Raw genomic sequence first — 25,970 nt, 5'->3', positions numbered from 1 at the left:
TTGATTTGCTAGTTATAGCCTAATGTTAGCTAGCTAACATTGAACCTAGTTGGTTAGCTACCTGCAGATTCATGCATGAGTTTGGATTATGGTTCGGTGTTTAGCTACATCTTAACAAAAGACTCCACTATGCAAGTATCCATTTCAACAGAATGTTCATGATGTCACTGCGAAACGATAGCTGTTGATCGACGTAGCTGGTAAATTCGCTCTAGCTATCTACTCCGATTTCAGAGCACACTAGTCTGAGTGTGCCAGAGCGAAGAATAACTGACGAATTTACGAACACTCAATACCCGTTTTAACATGGCCGGTGTCAGTAAACGTTGGCAAAAAAAAGCATAATGAAATTGTTGCCAGCAGCACAGTTGCAGTCACCAACGCTCTGGATGACATAAAACAGCCTAACCAGCTCTGCTAGGGCGAGTGAAATGGTCAGAGTGAGCTGTTCTCTCATTTTTATCTGAAAGTAGCTAGCCAAAGTTAGCCAGTTAGCTTAGGCCATTGTTGTTAGGACAGAACGCTCGGATCAACCCTTAAAGAGATGGGTGGGGCTAAAGCTTGAGAGGGTGTGAACAATGCTGAATGGGTGTAGACAAAGAAGAGCTCTCCAGTAGGTACTAAAACATTCAAACATTAATTTTCTCAAAAGTGAGGTTACACGTTTATAAACCTTCAAAGCAGAATTACTTTCCCTTTGTTACTCAACTGTAGTGTATGATATATCATTTTATAGCTCTACTTTTATCCAATGTAAAAAACATAATTTCTAAATTTAGACATGACTGAACGGAGCCGGCCGGTCACATTTGTGTGTTCGTGTACCCACCCCTGCACCCACTTGTTCCGCCATAGCTGTTGGAAGTGTGTATAGACAGTCGTGATTGATGGGAACCAAGGTAGAGAGCGGTCACTAAAGTCCTATTAAGGGGAAAATACAGACTACACCATGAACTCAAAGACCCCTATCTTCTCTCAGCCAAAGACATTAGGTTTAATCAAATCGAATTGTATTCATCACATGCCCCGAATTCAAAAGGTGTAGACTTTACCGTGAAGGGCTTCCTTGCGAGTCCATTCCCAACAATGCAGAGTCCAAAAGTAAGACAGATATTTGCTAAATTAAAAAAAGACATAGTAAGACAATAAAATACCAATAACGAGGCAATATACAAAGAGTACCAGTCATAGCCACGGGGAGTAGGGGTGCTGACGGGCCGCAACACTCGCTGATAAATACAAATAAATATATATATACATACACACAGTTGAAGTCGGAAGTTTACATACACCTTAGCTAAAAACAACAAGCATTGCCTTTGAATTGTTTAATTTAAGTCAAACGTTTCAGGTAGCCCTCCACAAGCTTCCCACAATAAGTTGGGTGAATGTTGGCCCATTCCTCCTGACAGAGCTGGTGTAACTGAGTCAGGTTTGTAGGCCTCCTTGTTCACACACACTTTCTCAGTTCTGCCCACAAATTCTCTATAGGATTGAGGTCAGGGCTTTGTGATGGACACTCCAATACATTGACTTTGTTGTCCTTAATCCATTTTGCCACAACTTTGGAAGTATGCTTGGGGTCATTGTCCATTTGGAAGACCCATTTGCGACCATACTTTAACTTCCTGACTGATGTCTTGAGATGTTGCTTCAATATATCCACATAATTTTCTTTCCTCATGATGCCATGTATTTTGTGAAGTGCACCAGTCCCTCCTGCAGCAAAGCACCCCTAAAACATGATGCTGCAGTTGCAAACCGTAATCTGGCTTTTTTATGGCGGTTTTGGAGCAAAGGCTTCCTCCTTGCTGAGCGGCCTTTCAGGTTATGTCGATATAGGACTCGTTTTACTGTGGATATAGATACTTTTGTACCTGTTTCCTCCAGCATCTTCACAAGGTCTTTTGCTGTTGTTCTGGGATTGATTTGCACCTTTCGCACCAAAGTACGTTCATCTCTAGGAGACAGACATCTCCTTCCTGAGCGGTATGACGGCTGCGTGGTCCCATGGTGTTTATACTTGCCTACTATTGTTTGTTCAGATGAATGTGGTACCTTCAGGTGTTTGGAAATTGCTCCCAAGGATGAACCAGACTTGTGGAGGTTGGCTGAAATGTATTTTAATTTTCCCATGATGTCAAGCACAAAAGCACTGAGTTTGAAGGTAGGTCTTGAAATACATCCACAGGTACACCTCCAATTGACTCAAATGATGTAAATTAGCTCATCAGAAGCTTCTAAAGCCATGACATCGTTTTCAGGAATTTTCCAAGCTGTTTAAATGCACAGTCAACTTAGTTTATGTACACTTCCGAGTCACTGGTATTGTGATACAGTGAATTATAAGTGAAATAATCTGTCTGTAAACAATTGTTGGAAAAATTACTTGTGTCATGCACAAAGTAGATGTCCTAACCGACTTGCCAAAACTATAGTTTGTTAACAAGAAATTTGTGGAGTGGTTGAAAAACTAGTTTTAATGACTCTAACCCAAGTGTATGTAAAGTTCCGCCTTCAACTGTATATATATATATATTAAAAAAAATCCCACCAAATGAATACACTAGGCCTTTATTACTCCTGTATAAGTGGAGAAAAACACTCTCCAGCAGAGCGGAGAATAATTCTCCACAGCATGGAATGTGAGTGTGTGGGTAGAGTCTAGTGAGTGTGCATAGAGTCAGTACAAGAGAGTCAGTGAAAAAATAGCAATCTATATGTGTATATACTGAACAAAAATATAAACGTGACATGCAACAATTTCACTGACTTACAGTTCATATAAGGAAATCAATCAATTGAAATAAATTAGGCCCTAATCTATGGATTTCACATGGCTGGGCCAAGCCCAGCCAATCAGAATGAGTTTTTCCCCACAATTGGGCTTTATTACAGACAGAAATACTCCTCAGTTTCATCAGCTGTCTTGGTGGCTGGTCTGAGACCATCCCGCAAGCCGGATGTGGAGGTCCTGGGCTGACGTGGTTACACATGGTCTGCGGTTGTGATGCCGGTTGGACGTACTGCCATATTCTCTAAAACGAAGTTGGACGCATTTTATGGTTGAGAAATTAACTGACAACAGCTCTGGTGGACATTCCTGCAGTCAGCAGGCCAATTGCACACTTCCTTAAAACTTGAGACATCTGTGGTATTGTGTTGGGTGACAAAATTGCACATTTTAGAGTGGCCTTTTATTGCCCCCAGCACAAAGTGCACCTGTGTAATGATCATGCTGTTTAATCAGCTTCTTGATATGCCACACCTGTCAGGTAGATGGATTATTTTGGCAAAGGAGAAATGCTCACTAACAGGGATTTAAATACATTTGTTCACAAAATCTGAGAGAAATACGTTTTTGCGCGATTGGAAAATGTCTGGGATCTGTTATTTCAGCTTATGAAACATGGAACCGACACTTTACATGTTGTGTTTATATTTTAGTTCAGTGTATTTCAATTGACTGATTTCCTTCTATGAAATGTAACTGAATAATATATTTGAAATTGTTGCATGTTGCGTTTACATTTTTGCTCAGCACATTTCATTGTTCCACTGATCATCATCTCTTCTCTTTGATCATGCATCAAGTATGAATCGAAAGAATGATCATATTTTGGGGCATAGCTTCCTTACTAATCGCCTCTTTGTTCTTTACTCTCTCTCTCTCTCTCTCTCTCTCTCTCTCTCTAAACATTATCATCTCCTACAACCCCCCCCCCCCCCCCCCCCCCTGTCTGTCTCTTTTCCCTGATTGGGGAATGTATCTCGAATCCTCCTCAGTGATAAAGACTGAGAAACCACTTCCTCTCCGTGTTTACATGCTTCTCCTGTCTACATAATGGATGCAGGGATGGATATGAGCGCTAAACGGAGGGGAAACTAGTAGTCTGGATTTACTGTCTCGGAGGAGGGGAGAGGCAGAGAGGCAGAGAGGCAGAGAGGCAGAGAGGGGGACACAAAGAAAGATATGTATGTGTTCAAATTCAATTCACTTCAGATCTTGTCAACATATATATTTTTCAGATAATTAGTTAAGTCTGTTTCCTCAATTGAATTCAGAACTGATTGAATTGATCCAAATTTTGCTCCAATATTTATTTGGCACGCATAGGAGATTCACCCCAGATCCATAGTCTAATCAAATATGGACTGGATACAGACATAGTTGTCAGGTCGACTTGTTTGGAGGGATGCTGAATCTTCAGAGCTCCTGTGTGAGAGTTGTAAATAATTTACCAGCCTGAATTTAAACTGTGGCTCAAAGCATTTAGTCCTCATTCGGAATTCAAGTGCTTTGCTAGAGCGTTTAACACAGTCTGAATTGATTTAACAGCTTAAACCAAGGGGGTGTGATCATGCTGGGGATGACTGACCTTTTGAGTGTGTGTGTGTGTGTGTTGGGCTCCAACAGGCACAGTTTTGTTGGCATTTGTGTTAATCCTCACCAACACAGTCCATTCTTCCTGTCACACACACACACACACACACACACACCTGAATGAAGTCTGAAGTTTTTGTCCTCACAGCACCAAAAACTAAGACACACAACTAAAGCATGTTTCACATTTCCCTCTCATTGCATATCATAGAGCACGTCCTCATGACACAATACAATTCACCTCTTCCCCCTCGCCACTCACAATACGGGGTCCAGCCTGCCTGACAACCATCGCTGAGATCCTCAGATAACAAGGCAGATACTTTTGTTAAACAGAAAACCCAAACCCATTGCAGCAGATCCACAAGGTCTGCCATTAGAAGTGACTGTATAGTTCCCTTAATGAAAAGCACCTTTAGTCAATCTGCTTTCTCTGTGAGAGCTTCCCATGTCTGGAACACACTGCCATCAGACACACAACTGCACCAACTGTCACACTTTCACACAAAAAACAGACATGGCTAAATGCCAATCAGACATAATCCCTAGCTGTGTATTGTCACTTTCCATGTTGTCTTGTTGTCTGTAGGTTGTGAGGTAGGGAAACACTGTTGCTTTTATATATTTAGTTTTGTTGCTTTTTGTGTAATGTTGCTCTGTCTGCGTGCTGCTTGTCCTATGTTGCTCTGCATGTGCTCACTACTCATTGTTTGTCTGTATTGTAATTCTTTTAATAACCTGCCCAGGGACTGCGGTTGAAAATTTGCCCGCTGGCTACACTTTTATTGAACCTTTGATTAATAAAAATAAAAATAAAATAAAAATAAATAAACTCAAACTATGGATATCGCCATGGCAACCACACGTCAACCGGTGTGGGCACAAGTCTCAAGTCACTCAGTATAATTAGCTGTCTGAAAAGAAACCCCCGTAACGGATTTCATTATCAAAACTTTACATAAACATTGCAACACACCAGTTCATTAGGAAGAAACAGAGAGAGAATGAGCTAAGCTCCAAATAAAAGTGTCTTTCATACTGAATGAGAGGCGAACATTGTTCGGGTGTTGGCTCTTCAGGAAGGATCAGAGAGAGGTTTGAAAGTGTCTGCACTGAGAGAAATGAGTGTCACAGTTATCACAGTAGGTTTTCCACTGATATATGTACAGTGAGGAGCTCATCATGAGAGATCACGTTATGTGTTGTCAGATCTGCCCCATAATGGTCAGCCCATTAGGATCCAAACAGCTTAATTCAGACTCTTAGGAGGTGCTTCCACAATAATGTGATTTGTACCACATTCAAGATAAATGATTGGATTCTTCACACATCACATTAATCCCATTCCCTTTTCAAGATTTAAAAAAAATGATGAAAACAAGCTTTGTTTTTATACTTACAAGACCATCATGCTTGATTGATAACAACAGGTGGTTGTGTGTTGGACACAGTCACTCATATAGAGGTCTATAGAGCCTGTTTTCATTCCTGATCTATATAACCGTTAGCTTACCTGTATAATATTGACAAGCTCAGAAACACTTCTTTTGCAAACATGGTCTCATGCAGTGTAGGTCCAATCCCTGTACCTTTTGCAGAATATCAGTCTGTCCCTGATGTTTTTCCTGGAGAGAAGTGGCTTCTTTCTTGCCCTTCTTGACACCAGGCCATCCTCCAAAAGTCTTTGTCTCACTGTGCGTGCAGATGCACTCACACCTGCCTGCTGCCATTCCTGAGCAAGCTCTGTACTGGTGGTGCCCCGATCCCGCAGCTGAATCAACTTTTGGAGACGGTCCTGTCGCTTGCTAGACTTTCTTGGGCACCTTGAAGCCTTCTTCACAACAATTAAACCGCTCTCAATCAGCATGACAGAGTGATCTCCAGCCTTGTCCTCATCAACACTCACACCTGTGTTAACGAGAGAATCACTGACATGATGTCAGCTGGTCTTTTTGTGGCAGGGCTGAAATGCAGTGTAAATGTTTTTTTGTGGATTCAGTTCATTTGCATGGCAAAGAGGGACTTTACAATTAATTGCAATTCATCTGATCACTCTTCACAACATTCTGGAGTATATGCACATTGCCATCATACAAACTGAGGCAGCAGACTTTGTGAAAATTAATATGTGTCATTCTCAAAACCTTTGGCCACGACTGTACACTGCGCACCTCCTCCAGGACTGCGGCGCAGAGACGCAAGAGAGTGAACTTCACCGAGTTCGCCCTATTAGTTTGCACGAAATAGATCAACATTCTTTCGTGATCGAATCAACATGATATCAGCCCCTTTTCAATGCAACAAACCAAACCAAATCTAACTTTGCAAGATTGAGCCTGTGATTGTGTTGTAGCCAGAGCAGAACGGAATATAATTATATTGTCGGGGGTTGCTTCAAGCGGTCTTTCAATCACTGGTGAGTGTATGCGGTTTTCAGATCAGAGCAAAACCGCACGTGTGCACATTTGTTGATATTCTTTGCTATTTAGCGAGTAATTAGCCCAGTTATAGGTAAATTATAGGTCAGCAATGTGGAGTTACTGCTTCATACAAGAGCACGTGTGTAGGCTATATTTTAAGCTCAGGTAAAAAGTGTATGTCTTAAAGGGGTAGTGTTGTATTCTGAGACAAGCTTGAATATGCAAATAACCCAATAGGCAGAGGGGTAGTCTACATTGTCTAATTCTCCATATGGAAATAATAGTTAATCGAATTTATATAAAATGGTTTCTTGTATCATATAACACAAAACAATGCAATTTACAAGCCCTTCATAATGTAAAAATGTTTTTAAAAGTCTCATGCAGTGTAGGCCTGCATTAAACACCACATATAGGCTACTGTAGGATATATCATAGAAATCAAAAGCTATTTCCATGTGAAAATGTTGTGGGATTTGCTCCATTGGTTTTATTGGTAGGCCTACATTATGCTCAAATAGCCACAATAGCCTATTGGCTGCTGTCTAAAACTGTAATGGAACAGCCTCAGTGTTCACTGTAAACGTGTGCCGGAAGTTGCACAAAATTCTCACAATGTTCAAGTTTCCGCTCACAAGATCAAACATTTGCTCGGTGACTCCCAAAAATGTAGGGAACATCACTTCACCCTAAAAACATTACCCCTCCCTCTCTACTCCATCTCTGTCAGTACACTGGTCATTTTTGTCCATCAATTAGTCTTAGCTTTGATAGAGTCAGGAGGCCTACAAAGCTACAAGAAACCCAGGGGAAGATGCAAGCCAATAACGCTAGCAGCGCTAAACACATTAGCTTTAGAATAGTGTTAGCCGCCTCAGTGTGTTCAGCGACAGATAGAAAAAAAGGTGCTTGCAAAGCTCTCTGGCAGGCAGTATGCATTGAGGGTTCATTGGCTTTGATTAGGCATAGTCACTTTAATTATGCACTTGTGATATCATTGTGTAGAGGAGAGGATGTAATGCTAACACAGCCCTCTCACTGTAGCCAAATGGGGAGACTTAGCGTAAGCGTGCCAAAGAAAAGGGGACACTTGGCCTGCAGATCCGAGTTCTGATGGATACAGCACTTCAACACAAACTGCCACTGTGAAGATTGTGAAGATCTCTACCCCCTGTGATTCATGCTCAAAGGAAGCTCATTGTTTTGTTTTTCTTTGTTTGATTTTCTTGTTCCTTTCTCATCTCACTAACCCCCCACTTCACCTTTATTCAATGAATGTAACTTGTGCTTTATGGGTGACGTGAATAACTCCTTTTCTGCAGTACTAGTAGCTAGTGACTGGAATTAGATTCCATATTTCCCCAAGGGAAATTAGTGTTACAGTGTGTTTCTAGACCAGTTTGAGATGAAAAGAGGATCTACATTAGAAACCCATTAACCTAGTCATTAGGGCCAGATCTGGGCCAATATGGAGTGGGGGGGATCTAACTTGAGCACAATGACGTCTTATACTGTGACACCCCCAGCCTCGTTTCACACCTGGGGGTGTTGAGTGAAAATGTGTTCGTTTAGATTTTCAGTCTAAAATAACTTCCTGTGTTGACAGCCTTACTAGTGGTTGTAGAAGTAGAGCCAGTTTTATGAATTAGCCATGATAAGGTGAGCCAGTTGTGTGAATTAGCCATGATAAGGTGAGCCAGTTGTTTGACTTAGCCATGATAAGGTGAGCCAGTTGTTTGAATTAGCCATGATAAGGTGAGCCAGTTGTGTGAATTAGCCATGATACGGTGAGCCAGTTGTTTGACTTAGCCATGATAAGGTGAGCCAGTTGTGTGAATTAGCCATGATAAGGTGAGCCAGTTGTGTGAATTAGCCATGATAAGGTGAGCCAGTTGTTTGACTTAGCCATGATAAGGTGAGCCAGTTGTTTGAATTAGCCATGATAAGGTGAGCCAGTTGTGTGAATTAGCCATGATAAGGTGAGCCAGTTGTGTGAATTAGCCATGCATGATAAGGTGAGCTGAGGTGTGTAATGTACCCTCAGTATATGTTGTGTACGGTGTAGGACTATGGTGGCTTTTATGCTCTTAACACTTTCATGTCTGTGATCAATGTTAATGAACATTTGTACCTTTCTCTCTCTCTCTCTCTCTCTCCCTCTTTCTTTCTCTCTCTCCCTCTTTCTTTCGCTCTCTCTCTCTCTCTCTCTGCTTGCCACAAGCACTATGTCAACTCCTTAATTGAAAGGAAATATGTGTTAAAATTCCAACTCTATTTCTCTGTTTTTTGTCCAGACACTGGCATCCGCTGCAGAGGATTTTCAGATGTGGCATCGGTGGAAGAATGATCCTGAGGTGAGCCAGTGGTTGTGGAGATCAACATTATTAATGTCCTCATTATCTCTGGATGCATTACCTATAGAAGCCTTGAACTCTATAAGAAAATATTGATTTCATTCACGATCATATATGATTGTTGTAATTGCCAGCAGCTTACCACCCTGCATCCCACTGCTGGCTTGCCTCTGAAGCTAAGCAGGGTTGGTCCTGGTCAGTTCCTGGGTGGGAGACCAGATGCTGCTGAAAGTGGTGTTGGAGGGCCAGTAGAATGCATTCTTTCCTCGAGTCTAAAAAAACGATATCCCAATACCCCAGAGCCAGTGATTGGGGATATTGCCCTGTTTAGGGTGCCTTCTTTCGGATGGGACATTAAATGGGTGTCCTGACTCTCTGTGGTCACTTATCATAAGAGTAGGGGTGTTAACCTGGCTAAATTCTCAATCTGGCCCTCATACCATCATGGCCACCCAATCATCCCTATCTTCCAATTGGCTCATTCACCCCCATCTCCCCCTGTGACGATTCCCCAGGTTGTTGCTGTAAATGAGAATGTGTTCTCAGTCAACTTACCTGGTAAAAAAAAGACATTAGATGTTCATTTTTGTATAAAATCTCATTAGATTGACAATAGTGTTTTAATAGCGTTCAATTAAGTAGAATTCAATTAGATTGCATTGGGACACATTCAGAGCCATGCACGCACTGGGTCTTACTCTCTCAAATTCCCATTAAGCCAGTGTACAGTGCATTCGGAAAGTATTCAGGCCCCTTCCCCTTTTCCACATTCCACATTAGTCTTATTCTAAAATGTATTACATCAATGTTTTTCTATACACAATACCCCATAATGACAAAGTGAAAACAGGTTTTTAGAAATGTTTGCAAATGTATTAAAAATAAAAAACAAATACCTTAGTTACATAAGTATTCAGACCTTTTTCTATGAGACTCGAAATTGAGCTCAGGTGCATCCTGTTTCCATTGATTATCCTTGAGATGTTTCTACAACTTAATTGGAGTCCATCTGTGGTAAATTCAATTGATTGGACATGATCTGGACAGGCACACACCTGTCTATATAAGGTCCCACAGTTGACAGTGCATGTCAGAGCAAAAACCAAGCCATGAAGTCAAAGGAATTGTCTGTAGAGCTCCGAGGCAGGATTGTGTTGATGCACAGATCTGGAGAAGGGTACCAAAAACATTTCCACATCATTGAGGGTCCCCAAGAACACAGTGGACTCCATCATTCTTAAATGGAAGAAGTTTGGAACCACCAAGACTCTTCTAGAATAAGGCTGTTATGTAACAAAATGTGGAAAAAGCCCAGGGGTCTGAATACTTTACGAATGCACTGTATGAACACGATTCCAGTAACCTTTTCTTCTACTTGAACTCACTCCCCATCGGACACATTTCTCTACTGAGCAGCCTGTCTCTGCACTTGATTAGTAGGCCTCATCATGAATTATGATGCAGTTCCTCAACTCCACATGTCCAAACGTTCTTTGTCTGAGCCACAAAGTTTTTCTAATGAATTAAAATTGTTAACTTACTTCCCCTACTTAGTAATGCGAAAGCCACTCACTTTCGGCAGCCATAAATTGAAAATGACAAATTCCCTGTTTATATATATATTTTTTACTGCCTCTATGTGGGAAGACTCCATTACCTCCTATTAGTCTATTAGCTTCAAACTAACCTGGACAGTGTCATTATAACCGCCTCCGATACTCCTTTTAATGACTCTTCTCCATTAAAGGATTCTTATCAGTCTGATTCCGACACGCTCACTGGAAGTGTGTGTGTGTGCGTGTGCGTGTGCGTGTGTGTGTGTGTGTGTGCGTGTGTTTGTGCGTGCGTGTGTTTGTGCGTGCGTGCGTGTGTTTGTGCGTGCGTGTGTTTGTGCCTGCGTGTGTTTGTGCCTGCGTGCGTGCTCCACCTGTGTACGTGCCTGTGCACATGCGTGTGTGTGGGACAAAGTAGTATCAGCTTCGTGCTGCTTTATGCTGGCGTGGTCTACTTCTTTGAGGCTTGGGATGTGTGACTGGAGGGAGATGCTTGGCTAGCTTGGATAATTATCCCTTGGCGTAGAGTCATTAGTGTGAACGTCCAGCGTTTTCTGTAACTAACGAGCAAATATTAGCGCACATGTTAGTCTTAGCCAATTAAGCCTGCACCGATGAAAGGACTCGGAGGTTGGCTTTTTCAGACTGTTTATGTTGAGCTAGCTAATTGATCCCAAGTGTGTGTGTGTGCGGGTGCGTGTCAACCAGGCAACGACAAACGAGGCTGAATGTAGTTTTCTCTATTCATTTCAGAAAACCGCTGGCTTTCTCAGGCAATGTTGCATGTCGTGAGGAGTGTCTTGGCTCCATGTGGCTCTTGCACGCGCTCAGTGAAAGTGTTAGGAGGAGACGTGGTCCAGTCTGTCTCCAGACACCCCCTCCTCACTCCTTCTCAATCCGTCCGGCCAACATCGCGGTTACAGCGTAGTCCTCCGTGAACCGCCCATGTCCTTGCTCACCCGAGGGTGCGTGTGTGTGTGTGTACGTGCGTGTGTGTGTGTGTGTGTGTGTGTGTGTGTGTGTGTGTGTACACAATCTGGTGTAGGAGATCAAATATCCCTGCACACACGCCTAATTTCTGTATGAAAGCCCAGAAGACGTCCTCCCTCCCTCAGGAGTTACATCACTTAAAAACATTTACCCCAGTACTCTACAAGCCTCTGTGTGTGTGAAACCACCTTAACACACATTCACATCCATGCACTTAGAACACACACACACTTTCTCACACACAAACACACACACACACTTCAGGAGGTGGGGAGTGTAGCCACAGTGCTTCAAAGCTAACATGAAGAGACCTCCTCATGATGGCTGTCAGGCCATCTTAATGTTGTGGAGCGACACTCACACTAAGGTCACACTGTCTCACCCCTCAGGGATCTGAGTCTATAGGAGATACAGTAGAAACTAAGACAGAAAGAGTGTGTATATGTGTGCGAGCTTGTGTGTAAGCTCTGCAAGGACTGCAGCCTGTCTCTCGGGAGGTGAGCAGATGCTGGAGCACCGCTGTCAGAACGGTCTATCGCTAACACCTAGCTCATCGCTAATGGCCTGGCGCTAACTATCGAGCCTCACACCACCAGCAGATCACAGGTCTGTGGTTCATGTAGCGTTAGCCCCATGTTGCAGCGCCGGGGGTGGCAGGCAGGTGGTGCTAACCAGTGAACCGGCTCCATGTCCCCAAGGCATCCATCTGTCAGCTAGGCTGGATAGGCTAGCTCATTAGCGCCTGGCTTGCTCGTGCTCTGACAGGAAGCTCGCACAGCGGATGAAAGAGAGAGTTGGTTACAACACTACTGATGCTTTTGTGTCACACACACACACACACACACACACACACACACACACACACACACACACACGCACACACATTAAGGGAGTACACACACGCACTGTATTAAGGGAGTACACACACTTGTGCATGTGAGACACACACATAGACATACGCAGAGAGTGAAGAAGTGCTTGAATTGACAAAATAAGACAAATAATACAAGCACACTGAAGAATAGAAACAACATAGGAACACAGTTTCCACACAACTCTAACACTGTCTGAAAACTTTACAATGCACATTGATTTAAACCCCTACCAAAGACCTGCTGTGTTCAGAAATCTGTGTTTTACATCTTTCTCTCTCGCTCTTCCCTCCCGCCCTTTCTCCATAGCCTGATGACATCCATTACTACTATGCCAAAGAAAACGTGAGTCCATTTCTACTGTTACTTCCTCCATGTGCAGTGAAGAGACGTGATCTGAGTCATATTGAGTCTGTATATTCAACAAAATCCCACCTGCACCCTCTGTCTTTGTAGCCATGGTTACTACACCTGTTGTAAAGCGTATTGATAGCCTTAAAGGATCCCCCACATCCCCCAGCTGTGGCCCAGGCTCTAGAGCCCTGAAAAGACACAAAACAGTTGCTATAGTACGCTAGGGTTAGTGTGTGTTTTTGTTAGCATGTGTGTTTGTATGCGTGCATATTCAAATGAGCGTGCATGCATGTTATGTCTAGTGTGTGTGCGTGCGTGTGTGCGCGCGTGCGTGTGAGAGATTATCTCAAGAACACGTATCTGTGCCTGTGATATCGGCTGCATCCCTCTGAAGCCTCTGAAGTCATCTGTCTGATTTGATACTGGGGATCAGATAGTAATTCCACAGGGGATGTGGTGATAGAACACATGCAGGCAGGCACACACCTCTCCTGAACAACTGATGTCATTCTGGCTTTGACGGGCCAAGACACAGGAGATCAGTACTGTCAGGCATCTGAACACACGCCAGTATTATTCACAGCCACAGGAGATGGAGCAAGCGCCACACAGACACACGCATGTGTTATCATACAACGCACCATAATGCAAAGTGACAGACACACACACACACACACAATACTTTGTATTCACCAAATCCATGCAGTATACTCTCCATTGACCTCCAATTTGCGTCAATAATATCTAATTCTTTTCGTCTTTTTCCCATATAGCTGGACTCAAATGATACAGAGGTCAAGAAGCCAAACCGGCTTTATCCAGAGTTTAAGGAAGACGAGCAATTTAGACGCCTCATCTCTTACAACACCACAGCAGTCCACATACCCACGGACATATACGAGGGCTGTGAGTACACACACACACGCATTGTACAGTATTTATAGCATGTTTCCATGACATTTTGGTCAGTCAGTTTCTCAGAATGTGTGTAGTAGTCAGCTGATGGCCTGGCCAATGCTTGCAGTCTAAATTTAGCACTGCCTAGCCCAACCAATGGGCAGCAGACCTGGCCTCCGAGTCACCCCGGTCACCAGCTGCTCCTCGCTCTCCCACCCACAACCTCATGAGAGAATCACACTGAATGTCAATGAAACTGCCATGATTTTTTTTTCTTGTGTGAATATTTTCTGGGTCTTTCTCAGTCTTTCTGCTTCCATGTCTTTCTCTAGTCTTAATCTTGCTCTATCATGCTCTTCTTTAATGCTGGTCTGATCCGCCCTCGACTCGGTCTGTCACTCGTCCTACCACCCTCGGCTCGGTCTGTCACTCCTCTTATCGCCCTCGGCTCGGTCTGTCACTCCTCTTATCGCCCTCGGCTCGGTCTGTCACTCCTCTTATCGCCCTCGGCTCGGTCTGTCACTCCTCTTATCGCCCTCTGCTCTGTCTGTCACTCCTCTTATCGCCCTCGGCTCTGTCTGTCACTCCTCTTATCGCCCTCGGCTCTGTCTGTCACTCCTCTTATCGCCCTCGGCTCTGTCTGTCACTCCTCTTATCGCCCTCGGCTCTGTCTGTCCCTCCTCTTATCGCCCTCGGCTCGGTCTGTCACTCCCCTTATTGCCCTCGGCTCGGTCTGTCACTCCCCTTATTGCCCTCGGCTCTGTCTGTCACTCCTCTTATCGCCCTCGGCTCTGTCTGTCACTCCTCTTATCGCCCTCGGCTCGGTCTGTCACTCCCCTTATTGCCCTCGGCTCGGTCTGTCACTCCTCTTATTGCCCTCGGCTCGGTCTGTCACTCCTCTTATCGCCCTCGGCTCGGTCTGTCACTCCTCTTATCGCCCTCGGCTCGGTCTGTCACTCCTCTTATTGCCCTCGGCTCGGTCTGTCACTCCCCTTATTGCCCTCGGCTCGGTCTGTCACTCCCCTTATTGCCCTCGGCTCTGTCTGTCACTCCTCTTATCGCCCTCGGCTCTGTCTGTCACTCCTCTTATCGCCCTCGGCTCGGTCTGTCACTCCCCTTATTGCCCTCGGCTCGGTCTGTCACTCCTCTTATTGCCCTCGGCTCGGTCTGTCACTCCTCTTATCGCCCTCGGCTCTGTCTGTCACTCCCCTTATCGCCCTCGACTCGATCTGTCACTCCTCTTATCACCCTCGGCTCTGTCTGTCACTCCTCTTATCACTCGTTCTCTCCTCTTTCTGCTTTAATTTCATTCTCTTTTACACTAGAACAGCTGGGCCTTGAGGGAACCCTCCTTCAAGCTAAGGAGCAGTCACTTTGACTACAACATTCTAACAGTGTAATTAATGCTTTAATATATGCTATTGTGAAAACAATCGTTTGGTTATGTTTATGAAGGTCTAAGGTACTTTTTATTTCATTAGTTTGTGACTAGGCTATATGTAAAAACATAACATAAAAATGTTCAATGCATTTTATTAATGGAATACCTTTGATACAATTATGAAACAGAAGGCATTTGTGTTGGAACACGGTAACAGCTTCTTTTTATGACGACAAAAACAATACCCCACAATACCACATTCACCAAGACGCATGAACAGTAAGACACGAGGTCAAATGATAGAAACAGCAGTATCCTAAACATCATTATAAGTGACAAGTGTGCTTGAGAAACAGTGAAAATCAGCAAAAAGCAATAATGGCATTATAATGAATATAAGTGTCGATATGACAGCAGTAAAAAATATTCAGGTATTTATACGTTGGATACCATGGCGAATTTCTGTTTCATCAAAATGGAGGTAAAGCATGATCTCTCGGAAGCTATCCCATGACATGGTTTCTCCAAAGAAAAGTATCTCACCAGAAGCTCTCCATACACACACTCTTTCCACCGAATGCTCCACGGAGATACAGGATTGAAATGAACACTTCCAGCTCATCAACATACAGATTCCAGGCAGTGTCTCCTTGCTCCGTGTGCACCTTAGCCACGATACAGTCCCTGAATGCTGTAGCATGTCCGTGTCACATAAACAACAGAAGCTGGTGAGTGTATTGCTGATGTTGTTTTTTGCTTGAGATGTACAGCCTGCTATCTCAGTGATGACATTTTGTGCTGGTAATCGGCCCGTAGTATTGTCACCGTCTAGTTCCATCTAAATGGTGTCGTCCCTTCCTCTCTCCTATCTCACTGTTTCATTTTGGTGGTGGCGTGGGCGTGCACCACATTCTTGCTTTTTTGCTTAGGCCTCGGAGGTGTCTATGTTCGTTATGCCACTAGGTGTCCATGTTCATTATGCCACTAGGTGTCCATGTTCATTATGCCACTAGATGTCCATGTTCATTATGCCACAAGGTGTCCATGTTCGTTATGCCACAAGGTGTCCATGTTCATTATGCCACAAGGTGTCCATGTTCATTATGCCACTAGGTGTCCATGTTCATTATGCCTCAAGGTGTCCATGTTCGTTATGCCACAAGGTGTCCATGTTCATTATGCCACTAGGTGTCCATGTTCATTATGCCACTAGGTGTCCATGTTCATTATGCCACTAGGTGTCCATGTTCATTATGCCACAAGGTGTCCATGTTCGTTATGCCACAAGGTGTCCATGTTCATTATGCCACTAGGTGTCTATGTTCGTTATGCCACTAGGTGTCCATGTTCATTATGCCACAAGGTGTCCATGTTCATTATGCCACAAGGTGTCCATGTTCATTATGCCACAAGGTGTCCATGTTTATTATGCCACTAGATGTCCATGTTCATTATGCCACTAGATGTCCATGTTCATTATGCCACTAGGTGTCCATGTTCATTATGCCACTAGGTGTCCATGTTCGTAATGCCACTAGGTGTCCATGTTCATTATGCCACTAGGTGTCCATGTTCGTTATGCCACAAGGTGTCCATGTTCATTATGCCACTAGGTGTCCATGTTCATTATGCCACTAGGTGTCCATGTTCATTATGCCACTAGGTGTCCATGTTCATTATGCCACAAGGTGTCCATGTTCATTATGCCACTAGGTGTCCATGTTCATTATGCCACTAGGTGTCCATGTTCGTTATGCCACAAGGTGTCCATGTTCATTATGCCACTAGGTGTCCATGTTCATTATGCCACTAGGTGTCCATGTTCATTATGCCACTAGGTGTCCATGTTCATTATGCCACTAGGTGTCCATGTTCATTATGCCACTAGGTGTCCATGTTCATTATGCCACTAGGTGTCCATGTTCATTATGCCACTAGGTGTCCATGTTCATTATGCCACTAGGTGTCCATGTTCATTATGCCACAAGGTGTCCATGTTCATTATGCCACTAGGTGTCCATGTTCATTATGCCACTAGGTGTCCATGTTCATTATGCCACTAGGTGTCCATGTTCATTATGCCACAAGGTGTCCATGTTCATTATGCCACTAGGTGTCCATGTTCATTATGCCACTAGGTGTCCATGTTCGTTATGCCACAAGGTGTCCATGTTCATTATGCCACTAGGTGTCCATGTTCATTATGCCACTAGGTGTCCATGTTCATTATGCCACTAGGTGTCCATGTTCATTATGCCACTAGGTGTCCATGTTCATTATGCCACTAGGTGTCCATGTTCATTATGCCACTAGGTGTCCATGTTCATTATGCCACTAGGTGTCCATGTTCATTATGCCACTAGGTGTCCATGTTCATTATGCCACTAGGTGTCCATGTTCATTATGCCACTAGGTGTCCATGTTCATTATGCCACTAGGTGTCCATGTTCATTATGCCACTAGGTGTCCATGTTCATTATGCCACTAGGGAGGGGGGGTGGGTCCAGGAATGATTCATCCCTCTCTTTTCCTCTCACTCTGGTGGTCTCATTCTCTCTCTTTTTCTGTCCCCTCTTTTTTTCGCCTTCTCCCTTCTCTTTCTCTTTCTCTCCTTTTCACTCACGCACACACTTTCTCACTCTCTATCTTTCTCTCACTGTGGCTCTGAGTGGCTAATGGGGGATTTAGCGACGCACCCCACAGTCACAGCCTGTCTGTCCCTTCGTATTTTCATCGGATTGTTTATGGCGGTGAGCTTCTGTGTTACTCATCCCTCTATCCCTCTACCTCTCCCTACATTCCTCTATCCCTCTACCTCTCCCTCCATTCCTCTATCCCTCTACCTCTCCCTACATTCCTCTATCCCTCTACCTCTCCCTACATTCCTCTATCCCTCTACCTCTCCCTACATTCCTCTATCCCGCCACCTCTCCCTACATTCCTCTATCCCTCTACCTCTCCCTACATTTCTCTATCCCTCTACCTCTCCCTACATTCCTCTATCCCTCTACCTCTCCCTACATTCCTCTTTCCCTCTACCTCTCCCTACATTCCTCTATCCCTCTACCTCTCCCTACATTCATCTCTCCCTCCATTCCTCTATCCCTCTACCTCTCCTTCCATTCCTCTATCCCTCTACCTCTCCCTACATTCCTCTATCCCTCTACCTCTCCCTACATTCCTCTATCCCTCTACCTCTCCCTACATTCCTCTATCCCTCTACCTCTCCCTACATGCCTCTATCCCTCTACCTCTCCCTACATTCCTCTATCCCTCTTCCTCTCCCTACATTCCTCTATCCCTCTACCTCTCCCTACATTCCTCTATCCCTCTACCTCTCCCTCCATTCCTCTATCCCTCTACCTCTCCCTCCATTCCTATATCCCTCTACCTCTCCCTACATTCCTCTATCCCTCTACCTCTCCCTACATTCCTCTATCCCTCTACCTCTCCCTACATTCCTCTATCCCTCTACCTCTCCCTATATTCCTCTATCCCTCTCTCTCTCTCTCCTAGGATGGGCTGCCACATCAATGCTACTTCAGCTGGCTGGTGCTGTCAGCGTTGCCATGGAGGTGTGTGTGTGTGTGTGGGCACCAGAGTGGGCTGGGTGGTGGTGTGTGTGTGTGTAGATAGGCGGGGTGGTAAGTTGATTACAGGACATTGTCTAGACTAAGCCAAGTGTCCTTGTGGGTTTGATGGCTGAATCAAGGTTTGATGAGGTGTCCCACCATCCCGCTCTCTTTCAATCTCTCTTTCTCTCACATTCTCTATTCTAATGTATCTTTTTACCCATATTTTCCTCCTTTGACTTTCACACTCCTCTCCTTTCTCTCTTTGTTTTGGCTTGTTCACTCTCTCCATCTCCTCCTCTCTCTCTCTCTTTTCCATCTCCCCCTCTGTCTCTTCGTCTTTTCCCCATGTCCCCCCCCCTCTCTCTGTCTCTTCTCCATCTCCCCTCTCTCCATTTCTTCCCTCTCTCCCATCCTTCTTCTTTCTCCCTCTCTTCCTGCTTTCTCTCTCTGCTCTCCAGTTCAGTCTAATAATAGCAGGGTGTAGAGACTGTCACTCCTCCACAGTGGGGCCTGCTGATTGGAGTCTTTCTCCCTGCTGATTTGGTGTGGGTGGGGAATAGGGACGTGTATGTGTGTGTGTGTGTGTGCGCGTGCCTATTGGTATGGGTTTGAGATTGAAAATGAGTGTTTGTGTGCACGAGATTGAAATAGTGTATGTGTGTGCATTTGCATCATGCAAGTGTGTGTGTGTGTGTGTGTGTGTGTGTGTGTGTGTGTGTGTGTGTGTGTGTGTGTGTGTGTTCTCAGTCATTAGGAGGATTGGCGTGTGTAGTGGAACTCTGAATCGCCTGATGCCCGTTAGCGTCAACCCTGTGTGTCACCTGTCAACTTCATACATACACTGGCCCAGACGAGCTCAGACACTCTGAGGGTGTGTGTGTTTATTAGGGTGTGTGTATGAGTATGCAAAAACAAAAGTGTGTGTGTAATCTGTCTGTGGTGATGTCACAGTCCCTGTGGCAAAGCTCATAGCGTACAAATATGATTTTTTTCTCTCGTTTGCTCTGCTCGATACGTTGGGCCTGTCGTCTGTAAAGCTGAGAAGAACACATTTCTTTATCACTTTCTTTCTCTCCATATCTCTCCCTTCTGTTTATCTCTCTCTCCCTCCTCTGTTTATCTCCAAATCTCTCCCTCCCTCCTCTGCTTCTCTCCATATCTCATATTACATGAAATCAAAAATAAATATCCATTTAAAGGTTGTAATGAACAAAATAGGGAAAACGCCAAGGGGGATGAATAGTATTCACTCTGGGATGTGTTAACACTGTTATTAAAGCTACTTCATTTACTCTGGGATGTGTTAACACTGTTATTAAAGCTACTTCATTCACTCTGGGACATGGTCACACTGTTATTAAAGCTACTTCCTTCACTCTGGGATATGTCACACTGTTATTAAAGCTACTTCCTTCACTCTGGGATGTGTTAACACTGTTATTAAAGCTACTTCCTTCACTCTGGGACATGGTCACACTGTTATTAAAGCTACCTAATAACAGTGTGACATATCCCAGAGTGAAGGAAGTAGCTTTAATAACAGTGTGACATATCCCAGAGTGAAGGAAGTAGCTTTAATAACAGTGTTAACACATCCCAGAGTGAAGGAAGTAGCTTTAATAACAGTGTGACATATCCCAGAGTGAAGGAAGTAGCTTTAATAACAGTGTGACATATCCCAGAGTGAAGGACGTAGCTTTAATAACAGTGTGACATATCCCAGAGTGAAGGACGTAGCTTTAATAACAGTGTGAACATATCCCAGAGTGAAGGAAGTAGCTTTAATAACAGTGTGACATATCCCAGAGTGAATGATGTAGCTTTAATAACAGTGTGAACACATCCCAGAGTGAAGGAAGTAGCTTTAATAACAGTGTTAACACATCCCAGAGTGAAGGAAGTAGCTTTAATAACAGTGTGACATATCCCACAGGGAGGAACCACACAATCATAGGACTGTGACAATAACTCATTAATTCTCTCACACACACGTGAACACACGCACAAACACACACACGAGGCAAAGGGGTGTTTGATAATCCCAAAGCCCTAACCGTTGTGTGTGTGTGTGTGTGTGTGTGTGTGGGTGTCTCTTACCCTCCAGCTGCAATTATTCATTGAATAGCCCAAGCAAGAGCAGACATGCACACACACACACACACACACACACACACACACACCGCTACTCACACACAATTCTCCACTCAGTAACAAACCTCCTGGAAAACTCTCAACCTCATATTACCCTTTTGGCAGAGCCTGAAGCCTGGGATAAAATTTGGGCTCTCGCCTAGCCCGAGGAAGGCCCGAGTTGCGATGATTGGTGATATGTGATAGTCAGCTGACGGCTCAATGCGAATATACAGAATTGATCATCTTGAGAACCTGTTTCTTGTGTGAAAATAGCTTTAGGCTAAACTAGTGGGCAAAATCCCACTGACTTCAATGCAAGATTGAAGCAAAAACCAAATGCGCTTGCAAATCTCAAGGAAATGAGGCGAAAAGGAGGGAAGTGTTGGTACAGGGCCCAGGGAGTGCAGTAGTAGTGAATGGTGAGTATTGTTGAGTGAATGGCTCTCTCTGATAGGATGATTGCAGGCTCTCACCACAGCCCCTTTCTGATACTGTAATCACAGCCAAGTGGAGTAATTACAGTGCTGATAGGACCACGGCAGCTGGCCAAGACACAGAATGACTGTGTCATGTCATCTCTGTGATAGTCCCAGTTTTCTGATGGTTTCTTCTTCTCCTCATTTCTCTTCATTAGTTCATCCTTTTGTTCTCCTCCATTCACTCCAGTCTCAGGAAACTCCTCTGTCAACTCTCTTCTCTCCTCCACTTGGTCGTTTTCACGTCCTCTCTGTCTGTCTGTCCGATCCCCTCATCCCTCTCTCCTCCTGACCCTCCTATGCCCTCTCCATCTCTTCTCTTGACCCTCCTATGCCCTCTCCCTCTCTCCTCCTGACCCTCCTATGCCCTCTCCATCTCTTCTCTTGACCCTCCTATGCCCTCTCCCTCTTGTTTCTCTCCATTCACCTGTTACAGAAAAATACACATGATTTCACGTGTGGAAAATCACATGATTTCCCATTCATTTTTACATGTGAAAACAACATGTTTTTGGAACACTTCAGATGTGATCACGTTTTCACAGTTTCTCATAGTTGTGTTACTGTTCAACTGATATTATAGGTGAATGTGACAGTGTTCATCTTGTTCTCTTTCCTTTCTCCCATGCCTTGTTCTCTTTCCTTTCTCCCATCCCTTGTTCTCTTTCCTTTCTCCCATGCCTTGTTCTCTTTCCTTTCTCCCATGCCTTGTTCTCTTTCCTTTCTCCCATGCCTTGTTCTCTTTCCTTTCTCCCATGCCTTGTTCTCTTTCCTTTCTCCCATGCCTTGTTCGCTCCTCTTCTTCTCTTTCTATTTTATCCTTTATCTCTTCTCTTTTAATCATCCTCCTCATTCCCTTCATCCTCTCCTTTCATGTTCTCTGCTCTTTATTTTCTGGTGATAATGACCAGGCTATTCTCTGTCTGTTGTAGCCGGGCTGTGTTGAGAGAGAGACAGAAAGCGAAATGTCCAGGTTGATTGATGTGTCCCCGCGGCAACACTGTTGTTGTGCTGTGACCCTGGTCGATTGGGATGCGTGGCGGCCATTAGTGATTTAACACCACTCTGCCACACACACACAAGCATGCAGACACACACAAATGCACACACACATAGACATAGACATGGGTAGACACACACACACACACATACACACACAAAACACACACTTCCCCGAAACTAGACCTGACCAGGGTTTGTGTTACCGTGGTGATCCGTCCCACTCCTCTGTCTCCATCACGGCGACCTCGACCATCGCTGGGGTGACAGACACATTGCCGTGGAGATGGATTTGTTTACACGAAGCTTTGATTTGTTCTAGGTGTTTGGGTTTCATTAGGGCTCTAGGCCCCACCCCTGATGTGGCTGTTGAGGCTGATCAATGGTCCCCGGCCTAACTCTGTCTTCTGTCTCCCCGTTACTCTTTTTCTTCCTTCTGTCTTCCTATCCTTCTCTCTTCCTCTCCTCACACTCGCACTCTCTCTCTCTCTTTCTCTCCTCGCACTCTCTCTCTCGCTCTCTCCCTGTCTCTCTCTCTCTCTTCCTCTCCTCACACTCTCTCTCTCGCTCTTTCTCCCTGTCTCTCTCTCTCACTCTCTCTCTCTTTCTCTCCTCGCACTCCCTCTCTCTCGCTCTTTCTCCCTGTCTCTCTCTCTCACTCTCTCTCTCGCTCTCTCCCTGTCTCTCTCTCTCTCTTCCTCTCCTCACACTCGCACTCTCTCTCTCTCTTTCTCTCCTCGCACTCTCTCTCTCTCGCTCTTTCTCCCTGTCTCTCTCTCTCACTCTCTCTCTCTTTCTCTCCTCGCACTCTCTCTCTCGCTCTTTCTCCCTGTCTCTCTCTCTCACTCTCTCTCTCTTTCTCTCCTCGCACTCCCTCTCTCTCGCTCTTTCTCCCTGTCTCTCTCTCTCACTCTCTCTCTCGCTCTCTCCCTGTCTCTCTCTCTCTCTTCCTCTCCTCACACTCGCACTCTCTCTCTCTCTTTCTCTCCTCGCACTCTCTCTCTCTCGCTCTTTCTCCCTGTCTCTCTCTCTCACTCTCTCTCTCTTTCTCTCCTCGCACTCTCTCTCTCTCTCTCTCGCTCTTTCTCCCTGTCTCTCTCTCTCACTCTCTCTCTCTCTCTCTTCCTCTCCTCACACTCTCTCTCTCGCTCTTTCTCCCTGTCTCTCTCTCTCTCTTCCTCTCTTCATGCTCACACTCTCTCTTTCTCTGTCTCTCTCTGTCTCTTTCCCATCTCTCCACATGGTTTTATGTTCTATAATCTCCATGTAACTACCATGTTCAAAGCACTATGTCCTCTGTGTCTGTGTTGGTACAGTGCATGGTGTGTCAGCTGCATCAGTGTGTATATTTCACAGCACTGGTAGATCACACAGCTGTGCTAGTGTTGACTCCATGAGATCTGACATGTGGCCCATTTGCTGTATAGATGAAGTGGGTTGTTATTGAGCCTTTCTCATCTTTTTCCCTTCCTCTCTCATTCGTCCATTCTCGTTCTCTCTCTCTCACCTATACTATGAGGCAGCAGCATTACCCCATCTCTTTTTTTGTCCTCTCTCCCCTCTTTTTTTCACATTCTCCTCTCTCTCTCTCCCTCCCCCCACCTCTTTCTCGCCCCAAATCTCTCTCTCCCCACCTCTCTCCCTCCCCCCACTAGCACCCCTCTTCCCTTTCTCTTCCCTCCCCCACTCTCCCTCCCCCTCCTCTCTGAGCGTAGCTATGTTGGTTTGCTGCTGCTTTGGGCTGTGAATCATGGGCAACATCAGCTTGACATGCTGCCATCCCTGTGCCACTCTTTTGGGGAAAACACTGCATTTCTCAACCTAATTAGATACAGGGTGTATTAGCCAAATAGCATTACTAGCTACTATAAAAAAAATCAGCGTTTATCTCTCTGGCTCTCTTTGTATCTGTTGTCTTTCTCTCTTTCTCTCTTTCCTGTTGTCTCTCTCTCTCTCTCTCTCTCTCTCCAGTTGTCTCTCTCTCTCTCTCCAGTTGTCTCTCTCTCTCTCCAGTTCTCTCTTTCTCTCTCTCCAGTTGTCTCTTTCTCTCTCTCCAGTTGTCTCTCTTTCTCTCTCTCCCCTTGTCTCTCTTTCTCTCTCTCCCGTTGTCTCTCTTTCTCTCTCTCCCGTTGTCTCTTTTTCTCTCTCTCCAGTTGTCTCTCTTTCTCTCTCTCCAGTTCTCTCTTCTCTCTCTCTAGTTGTCTCTTTCTCTCTCTCCAGTTCTCTCTTTCTCTCTCTCCAGTTCTCTCTCTTTCTCTCTCTCTCCAGTTGTCTCTTTCTCTCTCTCCAGTTCTCTCTTCTCTCTCTCTAGTTGTCTCTTTCTCTTTCTCCAGTTCTCTCTTTCTCTCTCTCCAGTTCTCTCTCTTTCTCTCTCTCCAGTTCTCTCTCTTTCTCTCTCTCCAGTTGTCTCTTTCTCTCTCTCCAGTTCTCTCTTCAGTTGTCTCTCTTTCTCTCTCTCCCGTTGTCTCTCTTTCTCTCTCTCCAGTTCTCTCTTTCTCTCTCTCCAGTTCTCTCTCCAGTTCTCTCACTTTCTCTCTCTCCGGTTGTCTCTCTCTTTCTCTCTCTCCCGTTGTCTCTCTTTCTCTCTCTCCAGTTCTCTCTTTCTCTCTCTCCAGTTCTCTCTCCAGTTCTCTCACTTTCTCTCTCTCCGGTTGTCTCTCTCTTTCTCTCTCTCCGGTTGTCTCGCTCTTTCTCTCTCTCCGGTTGTCTCTCTCTTTCTCTCTCTCCGGTTGTCTCTCTCTTTCTCTCTCTCCGGTTGTCTCTCTCTTTCTCTCTCTCCGGTTGTCTCTCTCTTTCTCTCTCTCCGGTTGTCTCTCTCTTTCTCTCTCTCCGGTTGTCTCTCTCTTTCTCTCTCTCCGGTCTCTCTCTCCCTCCCTTTCGGACGTCTCCCTCTCCCTCCCTCCCTCCCTCCCTCTTGGTAGTCTCTCTCTCTACAGTTCTCATTTTAGAGTCAGTGTGCTCTCTCTCCCTCAGTAAAACAGCATGATTATTGTAAACTCATTTTATTAAAGTAATCCTACCAGGGAAGAGAACAATTGGCTATTTTAATGTTTTAGTTATTTTTCTTTGTAGTTTTTTCTCCAGATCTGAGTCACTGAATCCGTTTTAGCAATAGACTGCTGCTATTGGATACTTGTCATTGTCAACTATGGTTAAATAGATGTGCTGTGTATTACTGTGCTGTTATCTATGTAGCCATTAGGTGGTCTTGTAGTTGACGCCCTCCTTATCACCACAGTTTAACCTCTAACCCTAGAAAATCAATGATATAGGTGTCATCTTTGGCTGTGTACGTGTGTGTGTGTCTCCAGTGGCGAACCGTGACTATAGGACCAAAAATCTTCCAATATGTTCTATCAAACTCAAAAATCAAGAAAATATATGAAAACATAGCATCACCATTTTCGCCAGTAGAAGTGGGAGATTGCGTTGTAGCTCTCGCACGACTGTGTGGTCTAGAATGGATTAGAATGGCAGCCCACAGGCAGCAAAATGGGAGACCCTGGTTAAAAATGTGTTTTAAACACTTATTTTATAGCGAAGTACACATTCAACACGTGGAGTCGTAAGTATTGTTCCTAG

At 44.7% G+C, this 25,970-nt stretch overlaps 1 protein-coding gene across 3 annotated transcripts in view; it reads left to right on the top strand.

The window, feature by feature from the left end:
- Positions 1-25,970, top strand: part of LOC110499867 (voltage-dependent calcium channel subunit alpha-2/delta-1) — a 154,587-nt gene that overhangs the window by 53,176 nt on the left and 75,441 nt on the right. For all 3 annotated transcript variants that reach the window (XM_036944954.1, XM_036944953.1, XM_036944952.1), the window contains exons 4-6: positions 9,099-9,158; positions 12,883-12,918; positions 13,701-13,833. In XM_036944954.1, the coding sequence (XP_036800849.1) occupies positions 9,099-9,158; positions 12,883-12,918; positions 13,701-13,833 (229 nt within the window). The remainder of the gene's footprint in view (positions 1-9,098; positions 9,159-12,882; positions 12,919-13,700; positions 13,834-25,970) is intronic.

This window comes from Oncorhynchus mykiss, chromosome 15, assembly GCF_013265735.2.
Source record: "Oncorhynchus mykiss isolate Arlee chromosome 15, USDA_OmykA_1.1, whole genome shotgun sequence".
Lineage (NCBI taxonomy): Eukaryota > Metazoa > Chordata > Actinopteri > Salmoniformes > Salmonidae > Oncorhynchus > Oncorhynchus mykiss.
This window is presented reverse-complemented; position numbering and strand designations above follow the sequence as displayed.